Genomic DNA, 13,399 nt, shown 5'->3' with positions numbered 1-13,399 from the left:
AGTGCCTGTGTGTGCATAACTAACAGACTGAAGGGGTATACGTATGGATCTAAATGTCTGTCCCAATCAATCAATGCATGCATCAGTTTTCATCCATTTTAGCATTTTGCACTTGTGCTTGCATTCATAAATGAGCCTTAGTACTGGAATTGCTGTTTTTATGGAGCACATACTCTGTAGCTTACACAAGGTGTTTAATATTTCAGATTCAAAGTTCTATTTTCTTTATATTTTTTTAGGGGGAAACAAACAATTCATAAGCGACTTTCCTGACAGGATGCAGCCTGTGCCAGGATGGACTATTCTATGTTAGTACAGGGTGGCAGAGAGGCACATTTTGAACGCATAAGCTCTGATTCCACAACTAGTGACAGTGTTGGACTGGGACACCAGGGGCCCACCAAAAAACAATTGACCAGGGGCCCACCAAAAGTTTTTAGACCATGGGCAAACCCTCGGTACTATTTTCTTCCTCTCCTCACTAAACCTCTATTCTCCTAGTCTGTTTTCTTTACATATTATAATCTATTATTCCATCTATTTAGACACTTTGTTCTCATAGAAATAGGGAATGGCCATGAAATAGGCCATCATGAGAGCCCACTGACACCTGGGCCCACCGGGACATTTCCTGGTATCCCTGTGGGCCAGTCCGACACTGACTAGTGACGTAGGTTTTTAACATGGATAATATAAAATATAAAACTTTGTAAATATTCCAGGTTGAATGTGTAATGCAGAATGTGTCTTTTTCCAGCTGTTTGTAAACGCAAACAAAAAAATGCCGTGCTACGTGCTAAACCTATGAAATTGCTGCTTTTCTCCAACCATGTTTACTTCAAACCCCCCAGTCAGAGAATAACAAACAGAGGGATTTCCCGGTGAAACACGCAGGAGATGATGATGCTGTTATACCCCGTCCGATAGCTCAGTGGACGCGTCTGCTGTTGTTGAGTCGCTAGAGGGAGGTGCGTTCCACAGAACGGCGGGGGGGGGGAGAGAGCGAGCAGCTTGTAACCCTCTCACTTGCACACAGAGCACATCTAACCCGCATATAATATAACCGTGAGCTTTTTCCTCTCGGGCTGCCATTAGAGGCAGCGGGTCGGGAGCACGAAGCCATTAACCTGCGCTTTCTGACAGCACTCATGTTAGCGGCTCTGACCGACCTGCCTTCGCGTTTTTATAGTTGTATCAGGCTCGGATATGATACTTCCCTCCACCAATGCGTTCTGAGACATTCGGGTTTCGGGCTTAAAGGAGCCACCAGCTATTTGTGACGCTGTCATTTAGCGCTACTTTATTTTTCGTTCCACTGCGCAGGGAAGTGAAAGTGAAGAAGAGAAGGAGCGACGCTGCAAATAAGGCAAAGCAATAAGCAGTGACCGTGTGAGCCGACCCTGCTGCGCGTAGAGAGGCGGAGAGGAGGTGGAGGAGGAGGAGGAGGAGGAGAGGGGCACAGGGAGGAGGGAAAGCCGAGCATCCTCCCCAGGCTCAGGTTAAGAGCTACTCTGCGCCCTGCTGCTGCTGCCACCACCACCTCAGGATCCCGGCGCCGCCGCTTCTCTTGTCTGTCGTTGCGCTGCTGCGCGTCCCCTAGCACCCCGACCGTGCACCACCAGCGCAGAAAAGCAGCAGGAGGAGGAGGAGGCGGCATGGCTACAACTACTTGCACCAGGTTTACGGATGAGTACCAGCTCTTCGAGGAGCTCGGAAAGTAAGCGACAAGAACCTTCATTGTCTGTGGCCCAGTAGCGCTTAACCTGCAGCCCTCCAGGGACTTATAGTTTATCCACAGCTGTGGGGCTGTTAGTTGGGTATATGCCTGCCTTCCACATTAGCTCTGTCTTACTTCAATGAGATATATATATATATATACACACACACACACACACACACACCATCTGCTGACTGAAGGGGTAGTGTATTAAGATTAGCCCAGAGGTGAACTTGTGGGAAGGAAAATATTATCCCCTGAATCATGTATTTTCTTTTTTTGAATTGCTATTTCTCTGTATGATCTGTATGGCAAACATGAGATTTGCTCTGGCATTGTATTAGAATGATTACACAAGCTCAGGCAGTGTATATTGGTAATGCCCAGCTGACACCAGCACCCTGGCTTGGCACTCTGGTGGTGAAACGGTTAATTGCATAATTCATTTATTTATAGCATATGTGGGAAAAAGTGACGCATAGACGCAGCCTGTGCCCAAGTATGTTTGATTGTGCCTATCTACACCAGGAGGCTTGTGCCAGGAAAATAGTCCCATCATGTGCACTTTGTGTTATCAGCACAGCCAGTGGAAGTGTGCCATTTAAAAAGCACATGGATGAAAACTTATTTCATGGCTAAGGAGTGCAAGAAAAAGCGACTGTGAGGTTACATCAAAGGAGATCCCTACCCTGTATATTCTTGATGCACCCCATAACAATTGTCCATGTAATGAAAAAATGCAACTTTCAACACACGTTCTTTAAGGGTACAACTACACGAGCGTCTTCAGCGTGGATCCGACACTGTGCGCCAAAATCCAGGTGTCAAGTCGGAAAATAAGGTAAGAAATACAAATGTCAGATGGTGTTGCAGCATTCGTCCAATGCGACACGACTGTCGGATGCAGACGATTCACGCTGCATCCAACAGTCGTGTTGCGTCGGATGAACGCCGCAACACCGTCCGAAATTGCTATAGCTTACCTTATTTTCCGTCGCATCTGACTTGACGCCTGCATTTTGGTGCACTGCGTGGATCCGCCGGAATCGCGTTGAAGACACTCGTGTAGTTGTAGCCTAAAATATTCGAAGTTGTTTTAAAGGGATTTAGTAATAGAAAGGAGTACTTGTTTATCCCTTTCTGTTCTCTGGTTATGACTGTAGAAGTAGCTGAATTCTTTTACATTGTTTCAACAGGCACAGCCAGAAGTGCTGACTAGGGGTTGCCCCTGGCCATTATTTTAACAGCCTTGGTGGTGAAAAAAAGTTTGTAATGTTATAATAGGGAAGAAAGATTAAAAACATATATAATAAGGCTGGGTATTTTTTTTGTCCCAGAAAAGATGGCAACCCAAAGCCAGACAGATAGTGCTTTCAGCAGCAATTGCATTTAGAAATACCTATTTCTTTATTGATAGTAATATTTTCTTTCATTATGAATAAAACTGTTGATTTGGATGTAGAAATCCGCTTTAAAAACAAAGGCGTTTAACAAAATTAGATGCCACGCACAGAATGTTCAGCAATGAGAAATACTATAAATAACAAAAACCTTAATAAAGCGCTTGCGGGGGTGAATTTTGCCTGGCAATATAGCGTGAATGTAGTTGGCCAGATTCAAAGCTACATCCAGTGGCTCGGAAACACAGTCTGGATACCTTGTATTTCTCAGGGGAAATGAGGGAATTCTTCCAGCTATCATTGCTGGTGACTCACACTACAGAAATTCAGAGCAGTGTGGAAACATTGCTCTCCCTAGAACTGATTAAGTTGCTTCTTTTAATGCTTTCACTGTGTCTGACCACTTGCATTTTTTCATCTATCTATCTATCTATCTATCTATCTATCTATCTATCTATCTATCTATCATCTATCTTTGTTATTTATTGCCCAAAACATAATGGCACTAATTATAAATATCCATTCTTGACAAAAGGCTTATGGGAATAATTCACCCAGACCCAGTTACAGCTGATGTTGTGGTTTTGAGAAGAAGGGACCACTTTGTTTTTACTTTTAGGGTGTCAAGGTCCTACAGAAACAGTAATCTCTTAAATAATAATATTTTTTGCAAGAAGATTACTGATAATATTTCCTGATAGGCACTCTCCATTCTAATGCAAAATGGTATTCATTTACTTATGTCTAAAACTAGGACTCCATGTTAATAGCTCCTGGCATCTGCTGACTCTTAGCACTGTAATGACAACAGCTTCCATCATTCACTGGCATGGAGCACAGTGAACTGGAAATGACAACTGACTTAAAGGACCACTACTGAGTGGGTGTTTTGAAAAGGGGGGGCCATTGACAGAGTCTAGGGAACCACGGGCACATTCTAGAACCTACTAAAACAGTGCAATCTACAACATACATATAGAAAAGGGGAAAGAGAGGATGAGAGATGAAAAAAAAACAGTGGGACGAAAAGGGGGGTCACCTCGCACACCCTGGCCGTCTGAATCATCCGAAACCTGGTGCTCGGTGAAGGAGGTATTGGCAGCCTCCACGACAGACAGAGGAGTAGAAAATCAATGGCACAACAGGATATTTCTAGCAGGGAAACCCTTGCTCGTTTATTTGCGGATGCAACATTTCGGGGCGTAACCCCTGCCGGTGATTTTCTACTCTTATGGAAAAAAAAACAGCACACTGACTGTTCTGCTTGTTATTTATAGTATAGGTATGGAATCCGTTATCTGGAAACCTGTTATCCAGAAAGCTCTGAATTACGGAAGGGTAGTCTCCCATAGACTCCATTGTATCCAAATCAATTTTAAAAAATATTTCCTTTTTCTGTGTAATAATAAAACAGTACCTTGTACTTGATCCAAACTAAGATATAATTAATCCCCAATGGAAACAAAACCAGCCTATTGGGTTTATTTAATGATGATTTTTAGTAGGCTTACAGAACAAGATCCAATTTACAGAAATATCTGGGATAAAAACCCCGGTCCCAAGCATTCTGGATAATCAGTCCCATACCTGTATAACAGTTCTGTAGACTGTGCTTAAAATACATGTGTGTGTGTGTGTTTTTCTGAGAATGTATTTTTGGGTATTTTGGCAGAAGCTGTATGACAAGCACCTTTGTAATTAGAAAGCTTGTATACTGTTAGCAGAAAGCCATGAATGGTTGCATAGAAAGCATACATTTTTTCAGTTTGCAGGACTTTTGTACAATTTGTAACTGCTACTAGGCCCAGGGCAGGAACCATAGTGGCCTAACCAGCAAAAATAATTTTGCTCTTATATCACAGAGATTAATGAATTTGTATGTAACCAGTGGGGGTGGGGACTAGTGTCAGAACCCCAGACCCAATGTACCTCCAGTTGACTGATTATTTACCTGCTCTTCCCACATAGGTGCTTCATCTGACCACAGCATATGCTGCAAAGGCACATTTGACTCTTGTATTTCAGTTATTCTTAATTGTTACAACTGCAGCATGACTGGATTTTGCAGTCTTATTATTAATAAGAACATGGCCTTATAATTAGTAAAGGAAAACCGAACATTTTTTTTTTTTAGAACTACCTGATCTAAGACGCCAGTTATCTTCAGTAGGCTGGAGTATTGCTTACATTTATATTTCAGCCTATAGAATGATTTTTACTGCCCCCATTTCAGCTCTCCATGCTTACAGAAAACAATTAATTACATTGTTAAACCAAGAGCATCATAAGATCTGTTATTCTGGCGACCTTCAGGTGGACAATATCGAGCTGATGCAATTGTTTAGCCCCTTTAGCTCATGAATGGACCATAATTGCTGCTATGCTACTAGTTATTGTCATAAGAAAAGTCTCGTTAATATACAATATTATGTAATGTTGTGGGCATCAAAATAAATTCTGGTTGTGTTTTAGCAAAAACAAAAAAATATATAAATTCCTGAAAGCTCAATAGAGGTATGGGACCTGTTATCCAGAATGCTTGGGACCTGGAGTTTTCCAGATAATTTGGATCTTCATACCTTAAAATCTAATAGAAAATCATGTAAACAATGAACAAACCCAATAGGCTGGTTTTGCTTCCAATAAGGATTAGATCGTTTGGATCTAATACAAGGTACTGTTTCATTATTACAGAGAAAAAGGAAAACATTTTAAAAAATTTGGATTATTTGGATACAATAGAGTCTATGGGAGATGGTTTTTGGATAATGGATCACTTACCTGTACTGGGCTTTCTCTATTTATAAATTTTATATGGCAAGTTAACAAAGAGAAATTTAAAGTAGACCACCCCCACTTTTGGATCCTTCCATTTTAAATGAGCGCTCTAGGCAATGGTCTCTGTGTACAAACCAGACAAATAACTGTATACACAGCAGCACTGTCAATTTTATGCTTGTGTGATGTGTTTCTCTTCGTTCTTGTTAAGTTTAACTTTTTTTCCTCTTCTCTGTGTACCCACGTCTTTTTGTTTCTCTTCAACGTGTTCAGATTAAATTCAAATTAAACATTATTGGGGGCAAGTTGGCTGGATCTGAATTTGGTCAAACTGACTTAAATTTGAGTAGCTTGAAAGGTGAAAGGGTAGAACTACACAGGAGATTTTGATAAGATTTTGTGGGTCAGATTTTATCTGACACCACATAACTGCACGAGATTTTGTTGGATGCCACAAAATCTGATGCCCCTAGGTTAGAATGTAAAGTGGGATCAGATAAGGTCGGATGGAGTCTTGTGTTCGTGCGTTTACATCTGACAATCAGTATGTTTCAATGAGAAAAAAAAAATCTTTCCGACACCATCCGTTTGTATCTTGTCAGATGCAGCAGTTGTGTTGTGTAGGATAGAAAATTTTACATGTAGTTTATGCATTCGATTTTTGTATCAGTCCCATTATATTTTAATCCACAAGACAACATCCGACTTGTAGGATGCGTTTTATCGATCCAACATCATCCTATAAAAGCACGTGTGGAGTTCTTCGTGAAAACCAAGAGCCGCAAGTGCCATCCTGCTGGCGATTTTTCATTATAGCCGGCGGGAAGGTAGGGGAAGGCAGTTCAGGGAGATTGTTGCCCCGAGGAAGAGGCGATTTGTCACCGGGCGACTAATCTCCCCAAATCTGCCCGTGTGCCCTTACCGTAAAGGTTGTAGGCATGAATGCACAGAGTTTGTAATGCTTCATTTTAATTACATTTTTACATCAAGGTGTACCAACTCAAGTTTTAAGCTGGTCAAAACCTCTGTGTTAGTTTCATTAGATACTAGTGGATCTTTGCCTGATTTTGCCCCCCTGTTGGTTATTATATCACAATCTTCCAAAAAAAGAAAGCACCTAATGGCAATAAGACCATAACAACAACATTTTGTCAAAGCGTGGAGGATCCACTCGAAATATTGTGATTATGATCTTGTTTCATAAGAACAAGCTTTTCAATAGTATCTTGCCAAGCTCAAACCACATTGGTTGGGAAGGCTACTGTTTTGGCTTTGTGCACAGGCAAATAAGCAGCTGGTTTGGACAGTATCTCGCTGGCAATATTATTTTATGTACAGCAACTTTTTTACTGCCATGGAAAATGTAATTTTTTTACATTACAATGAGAGAACATAGACAGTACTGTATGTGTTCAAATGTACTAAATGTGAATGATTATCCAGGACTACCACATGTTTTAATGTGAAGAGGAAGTTATTGTCAGGCACTTCATTGACTGCGATAGAGGAAATTTCCTGCCAGGTGATGAAGCACACATGTGACTTAGGAGTTTGAATTTTATAGAATTAGTTCAACACAAATACCTAGCACATCAGTTATTTCATGTTGCCCCAGAACTGCATTGTGCTTAAAGGGGAGCACAATAACATTTTATTATGATGTAGTCAGTGACATTTTGGGACAATTTGCTGCAGGTTTTTGGCTACAGGGACCAGTGACCCCCATTTGAAAGCTGGAAAGAGGCAGAAGAGAAAGGCATATAATTCAAAACAAATGAAGATCAATCAAAAGGTTGCTGAAAACAGGGCATTCTATAACATACTAAAAGTTATTATAATGGTGAACTACCCCTGTAAGGCTCTCTAAAGTTTTTGAAGAAAGGTCCATGTCATAGAGCAATTTTAAATCTACATCTTTTCTCAGTGAGAAATCTGGCATTCAAAACACATAGGTCTACTAACAACCACTTCCCATTGGTTTGACATTTTCCAAAATAAAAAGATGTTACTTTGCAAAAGGAATTGTTATACTGATTACTTTTATTTTGTAGGGGAGCATTCTCGGTGGTAAGAAGATGTATGAAGATCACCACAGGACAAGAGTATGCTGCCAAAATTATAAACACCAAAAAGCTATCTGCTAGAGGTAAGCATTGCAATGGCCTTAGATTTACTGTATGCTCCCTAGATGGGGTGGCCTCAGTTGGTGCATGAGGGTGTAAAATGCAGCATTTAGCTACTTACCTCCTCTGCTCTGCATTGAAAATGAGAATTGATCATATGAACTGGGTGACCATTTCAGAACTTAAGAATTAGGTATAGTAAATTAGGTGTAAAATGCAGCATTTAGCTACTTACCTCCTCTGCTCTGCATTGAAAATGAGAATTGATCATATGAACTGGGTGACCATTTCAGAACTTAAGAATTAGGTATAGTAAAATTCACCTTCTTTAATTAGAGGTATTGTTGTATGATCTATTCTGTTATGAGAATGAAAAACGTATCATCTTTGCTATTAGTTTAGTAGTTGTTAACAGATCAGTTCTAATTTGTAATGAAACTAATATTGCCTCACAAGGAAACTTTGGACGACTTCGAAAAACCAAAACAACACTTATGTAATCCCGCCAGTGATTCACATTCTAGCCGGTGGGAAGGCATTTAGCTGCCCGCAGTAGCAATGATTAATCGATGGCTACTAAATCTCCTTGTGTGCCACCACTTTAGACTGTGACCTTCTGAATCATCCTTCCACAATTGCTTTGAAGAATTAAGGGGTAGTGATTAAGGGGCATATTTATTATGCTGTGTAAAAAAACCAGTGAGCTAATACACCACAAACCGCCAGGTGTAGTCATAGAAACATTTTTACTTAGATTGACTTCCGCCAGAAGCAATGTAAAATAAGGGCAGCAAATCTGACGTTCGCATGGTGTAAATTACACACACTTTGATACATTCACCATTTATTTTACACTGTTCTTTCAGCAAATTTCATTTTACACAGCATAATAAATATGCCCCCAAAAGTAAAATGAGGATGCTTACAATTTCACAATTAAATAAATGATATCAACAGAGGTGGATATTGCTATTTAATAAGACTGGATCTCTTTCTGGTTCCCTACATGTCTATATATTATTGTGTATTATTATTAATGTATTCAGAAAGTACCAACATATTCCACACAGAAGGGTGCATACAGGAAACCACGAATAACTTACTGATTGATACAAGTGGTAGGCACCTTTCTCGTTGTTCTCTTGTGTACATTGTAACACTGTTGTGTTGGCATTTATGTACAGTATAAAAAGCTTTACTCAAAAGTTGGCAGCTTTGTATATTTTTCCAAATTATCTGTATGCCCCATTTTGATTCGTCAGGCCAGCAGGAAAACGGCTGGCCATGTTATTTTAACTTTGTTGTCAAGCTTGAGGATATTATAGCTATAGTCTAAAACATAGTGGCATGCAACAAATAAACGATGATCTTGATCATACTGAACAAAAATGTGAGAGAAGCATAGCAGTACTGATGAAAAGCAAAGTGTTCTTGGTCGATGCTGTAATAAAGACCAATCCTTGGCCAAGCACATTTCTAAAATGTGAAAATGGGTCAGTACTTGAAGGGACACTTCCATTATTATGCACTGTTTTGTTGGTTACTGAAACTTTTGTGCATTGCTGAATAAAGAAGTGTTGGAAAAGGAAGTAATTTGTTCTAATTTCTTTCACTTGTCTATTAGCTTTCATAGTTACCTCGTTTCCAAGGATAAAACATGACATGTTTCTTCCAAGTTCAGTCTGTGCCGGATCAGCTTTCTGTTAGTTTATACAAAGGCAAACAAAAGTGTTAAGTCTTCAGAAGCGTATTCAGTTTTTGAGGTCAATCGTGATCAGACTTCTGATCAATATTTTGGGCTTTCAGTTTTATACAACAGGGCCATCTATTTTGACCTGATAGCCCATGATTAAGTACCCTAGAGGGTATGAAATTCGTTGGGCAGATGGAGATGGATATACATTTTAAATTTTGACTAATAAAACTACATTTTTAACTAATATATTTTGAGTGCCGGATAGCCCTGTTCTTTAGTTTTCATCTATTTTGACCACCATTGGGAACTTCTTTCTTTCAGTTATATTGATGATAAATCTGCTTACTATATCATTTGTCCTTTAATGTATGTTTAATGTGGCAAGTGAAAAATAAACACACTTTTAGGGCCCATGACATTGGCATACAGGGCACAAGGGTGTGTTACAGATACTGCCTTACCCTTTCAACTAAGTGGGAAGCAGCAGTAATGAGTGTTGATCTCCACGGTTCTCGCCAAGAAGACCATAGCAGTTTATAACATTATGTCAGATTTTGATGAGTCCTTCATTTGATCTGCACCACTAGTTATTATATAATAATGGCTCGTAACCAAAGTTGCTATCAGCCATAATGAATAGAATTTTGAAAGGGTTCCCACCTTCGCACTTATACGTTGCATAGTTTGGCATGCAGGGATGCAAGCTTGTTCCTGTGGCGGCTTTGCATTGATGATATAATTTTTTTTTGTAAAGGAACAGGGAGATAATTGCCTATCAATTGAGCTGCAGGAAGGAGAGCATGAAAGTGCATTGCCTCTGTCTTTATACAAAATGCAGAAAGAGTAAACAAAGTTTGGTACATTGCAGTATACCCACACATTGTAATACCAAAATAGACTGCATGTTAGGATAGGACCTGTGTATTTTATGACAGTATTGTAAAAAAATGGGGTTAAGCCTGGCATTTTCACAGGAGTGTCTCCAAACATTTCAAAGTAGCTCATAAAATGTCAGAGGGTTTAAAGTATTTTGGGATATAAAAATAACAGCTAATTGGAGGGAGTGAGGTGTAACATACAAAGTCCCAAAGGTAAAGTTGGATTCCTCTGTGCTGCTCAATGCTGCCTAGGACTATATAGGACTCACTGATATCACCACTACACATTAGCCACTTTCTCAGGAACCATAAGCTTATAAGGTGTTCAAAAGGGAGTTATTGACAATGAAAATAGTAGTTGGTAAGTAAACAGAAGGGAACTTGTAATCCAACATAAATAACCCCAATTGAAAGGCAAACAACAATTACATAACAAAAATATGGATACCCCCAAGAAAAAATTTATAATTATAAAAGTAAAAACAGAATTTTATTAGGACATAGAGAGGCCCTTACCGTTTCTCAGCCTTGCTAATGAAATGCATAAATGGCAGAATTTACATTTTAAAGGCTGTTCTTCCTGCTACTACATGCTGAAAAGAGAGAGAGGAGCAAAGCCTGCCGTTAAACAGGGATTTATACAATGTTACAGGTTAATCATATAATGCCTACACACACATATATATATATATATATATATATATATATATATGTGTGTGCTTATATATACTCTGTGTCCAATATCAATAGCTTTTTTTATATAGCAGTGTTTAATATTCTGGGAAGGCTATCCACTCCATTTGGAACATTGCTGGTGAGGAATTTGCTTCCATTCAGCCCCAGAAGCATTGTGGTTGGGCACTGATGCTAGTTGATTATGATATTACCTATTATTATCTGTTATCTTATTATCTATTATCTATTTATTGATATCTATTAAATGATTTGATATCAGCGTAATATTACACTTTTTACATAGTCTGTGTTTAATCTAATTGGAATTGATTTGTGACAATTCCCTTTATGTGTTTCTCAGTCTATTAAAGTAAAAATAGATAACATAAAGCTTTTTAACAAGAAACATTTTCTACATGTTTCTAAGTTCTACGCATCACAAAGGGCAATGAGATATACAGGAGCTACTCTAAACAAAACAAATCGTCTTTCTGTATCAGAATTTTACTCCATAGTTCTTTTCAATGTGTGCATTTTAGTGAAGTGTTCAGTGGATAGCTTGTTGTTTTTGTCAAGTGTAAATACAGGTGTTGCCATGAGACCCATGCTGCATATTCATAATGTAGCTACGGGAGCAGATGGAGCTTCTTCACGATACCCATATCTGAAATCTATTGAGATTTTCAAATGTAAGATCTAATTTACATTTTAACCACTTCAGGATATAGTGATATGGTTCAAGTAGCCAGAGGAGCTCTGAATTATTTGCATTGGATATCAGATATTCGTTTTGCATCTGGTTTGTGTTAAACATTTCTAAATGGTAATGATCTTGAAGCCAAATGTGTTTGTGTTGTTGCATTCTTTTATAAGAATGTTTTTATGCACCAGCATATGCATTTATATTTTGTGCTTTATTAATAGTTTTGTACTTGGAAAAGCAAAATAATTCCGGTAATATAAAGGAACTAAAAAAAAATAAGATCAATGTATGCAGTTAAGAAAAGAACACCTACTAGGTGATTATAGAGAAACTAAATTAGCTGACATTTTTCTTAAGGTATCTACCCCCCCCCCTCCACCAATGTATTGTTTCTACAAACCCCTACAAGCTGTTCTCCTGGATGTATTGTATGTGTTTGGTTACTGTAGAATGCTACTTGTAGCTGTTACAAAGATTCTAAGTATGCACATTGATATTGTACACCTTTTATATTTTTTGTTTAGTGAAACAAACTGAGTGTGCGTGCTAAGCATTGTTGATGCACAGACCAGAAAGTATTTTCCTCACACCCACCTTTATGAAAACCTGTACCAGCCCTAGTGTGGGTCTCTACCTTTGGCCCAAACTTGCTAGAAACATCACAGACGGTTAAATCCACAGGATAAATGCTGAATTGCAGGCATTGGGGCTAAGGTGGAAGGTCCAACAAATACTGGAATCTGCCTGAAACTCCACTTGTAGCACACTTTAGTGCTGTTATCCCAACCAGTAGTGCTCCCAGTGGCCCCAAAGATGGTGCTTCTTTTTGAATTCTTGACTTAAGGGCAAGCTTTAATTGCATAAAAAGTATGTGTACTGCCAAACAGAGTCTCCTGTAGGCTTCAAGTCCACATAGGGGATATCTGTAACTAATCACAACCTATATTTTGCACCCACAGGAACTATTAGCATGTTTATGTTGCTCAAATTTTTTTTTACATTTGAATGTGGCTCACAGGTAAAAAAGGTTGTGGACCCCTGCTTTAGTGATACAAAAGCCCACAGGTTTAGGCTGCACTGATGCCTCACTACTAGGCTGTTAGCTGTGATAAGATGTTGCTTGAAAATTAGAATGACCTCAGAAAGAAGTAAATAAACCAGGCTGCAGTAATTACTTTGTTTATGCTGCTTATTCTTTAGCAGATCAAACTGAATAAAGAACATTTCACCATTTTGTTTTCAAGCATATTGTCATACATTTAACACAAGAGATAGGTGCTCATCATTGTAATCACAGAGACAGTTTAGAATGGAGCTGACCTGTCATGAGCACCAAACAAATATCCGTAACAGCTTGTGTGTGCAGAAATTTGCCCCTCCGGTTATACCTAGGCTGTCCTTTAATTGGTATCTCTGTACACTGTTTCTA

At 39.1% G+C, this 13,399-nt stretch overlaps 1 protein-coding gene across 14 annotated transcripts in view; it reads left to right on the top strand.

Annotated features, from left to right (window-relative positions):
- Positions 1–1,002: 1,002 nt before the first annotated feature.
- The window catches only part of camk2d.L (calcium/calmodulin dependent protein kinase (CaM kinase) II delta L homeolog), a 112,095-nt gene continuing 99,698 nt past the window's right edge, over positions 1,003–13,399 (top strand). For 5 of the 14 annotated variants that reach the window (XM_041590421.1, XM_041590408.1, XM_041590381.1 and 2 more), the window contains exons 1-2: positions 1,005–1,717; positions 7,947–8,041. In XM_041590421.1, coding sequence (XP_041446355.1) covers positions 1,656–1,717; positions 7,947–8,041 — 157 coding nt within the window. In that variant the 5' untranslated portion in view covers positions 1,005–1,655. Of the gene's footprint in view, positions 1,718–7,946; positions 8,042–13,399 lie in introns of all 14 variants that reach the window. The other 9 variants (XM_041590412.1, XM_041590384.1, XM_041590379.1 and 6 more) reach the window with 4 other exon arrangements.

Source organism: Xenopus laevis, chromosome 1L (genome assembly GCF_017654675.1).
Source record: "Xenopus laevis strain J_2021 chromosome 1L, Xenopus_laevis_v10.1, whole genome shotgun sequence".
Taxonomy (NCBI): domain Eukaryota; kingdom Metazoa; phylum Chordata; class Amphibia; order Anura; family Pipidae; genus Xenopus; species Xenopus laevis.
Note: the sequence above shows the minus strand (reverse complement) of the source record. Positions and strands in the feature narration are given on the sequence as shown.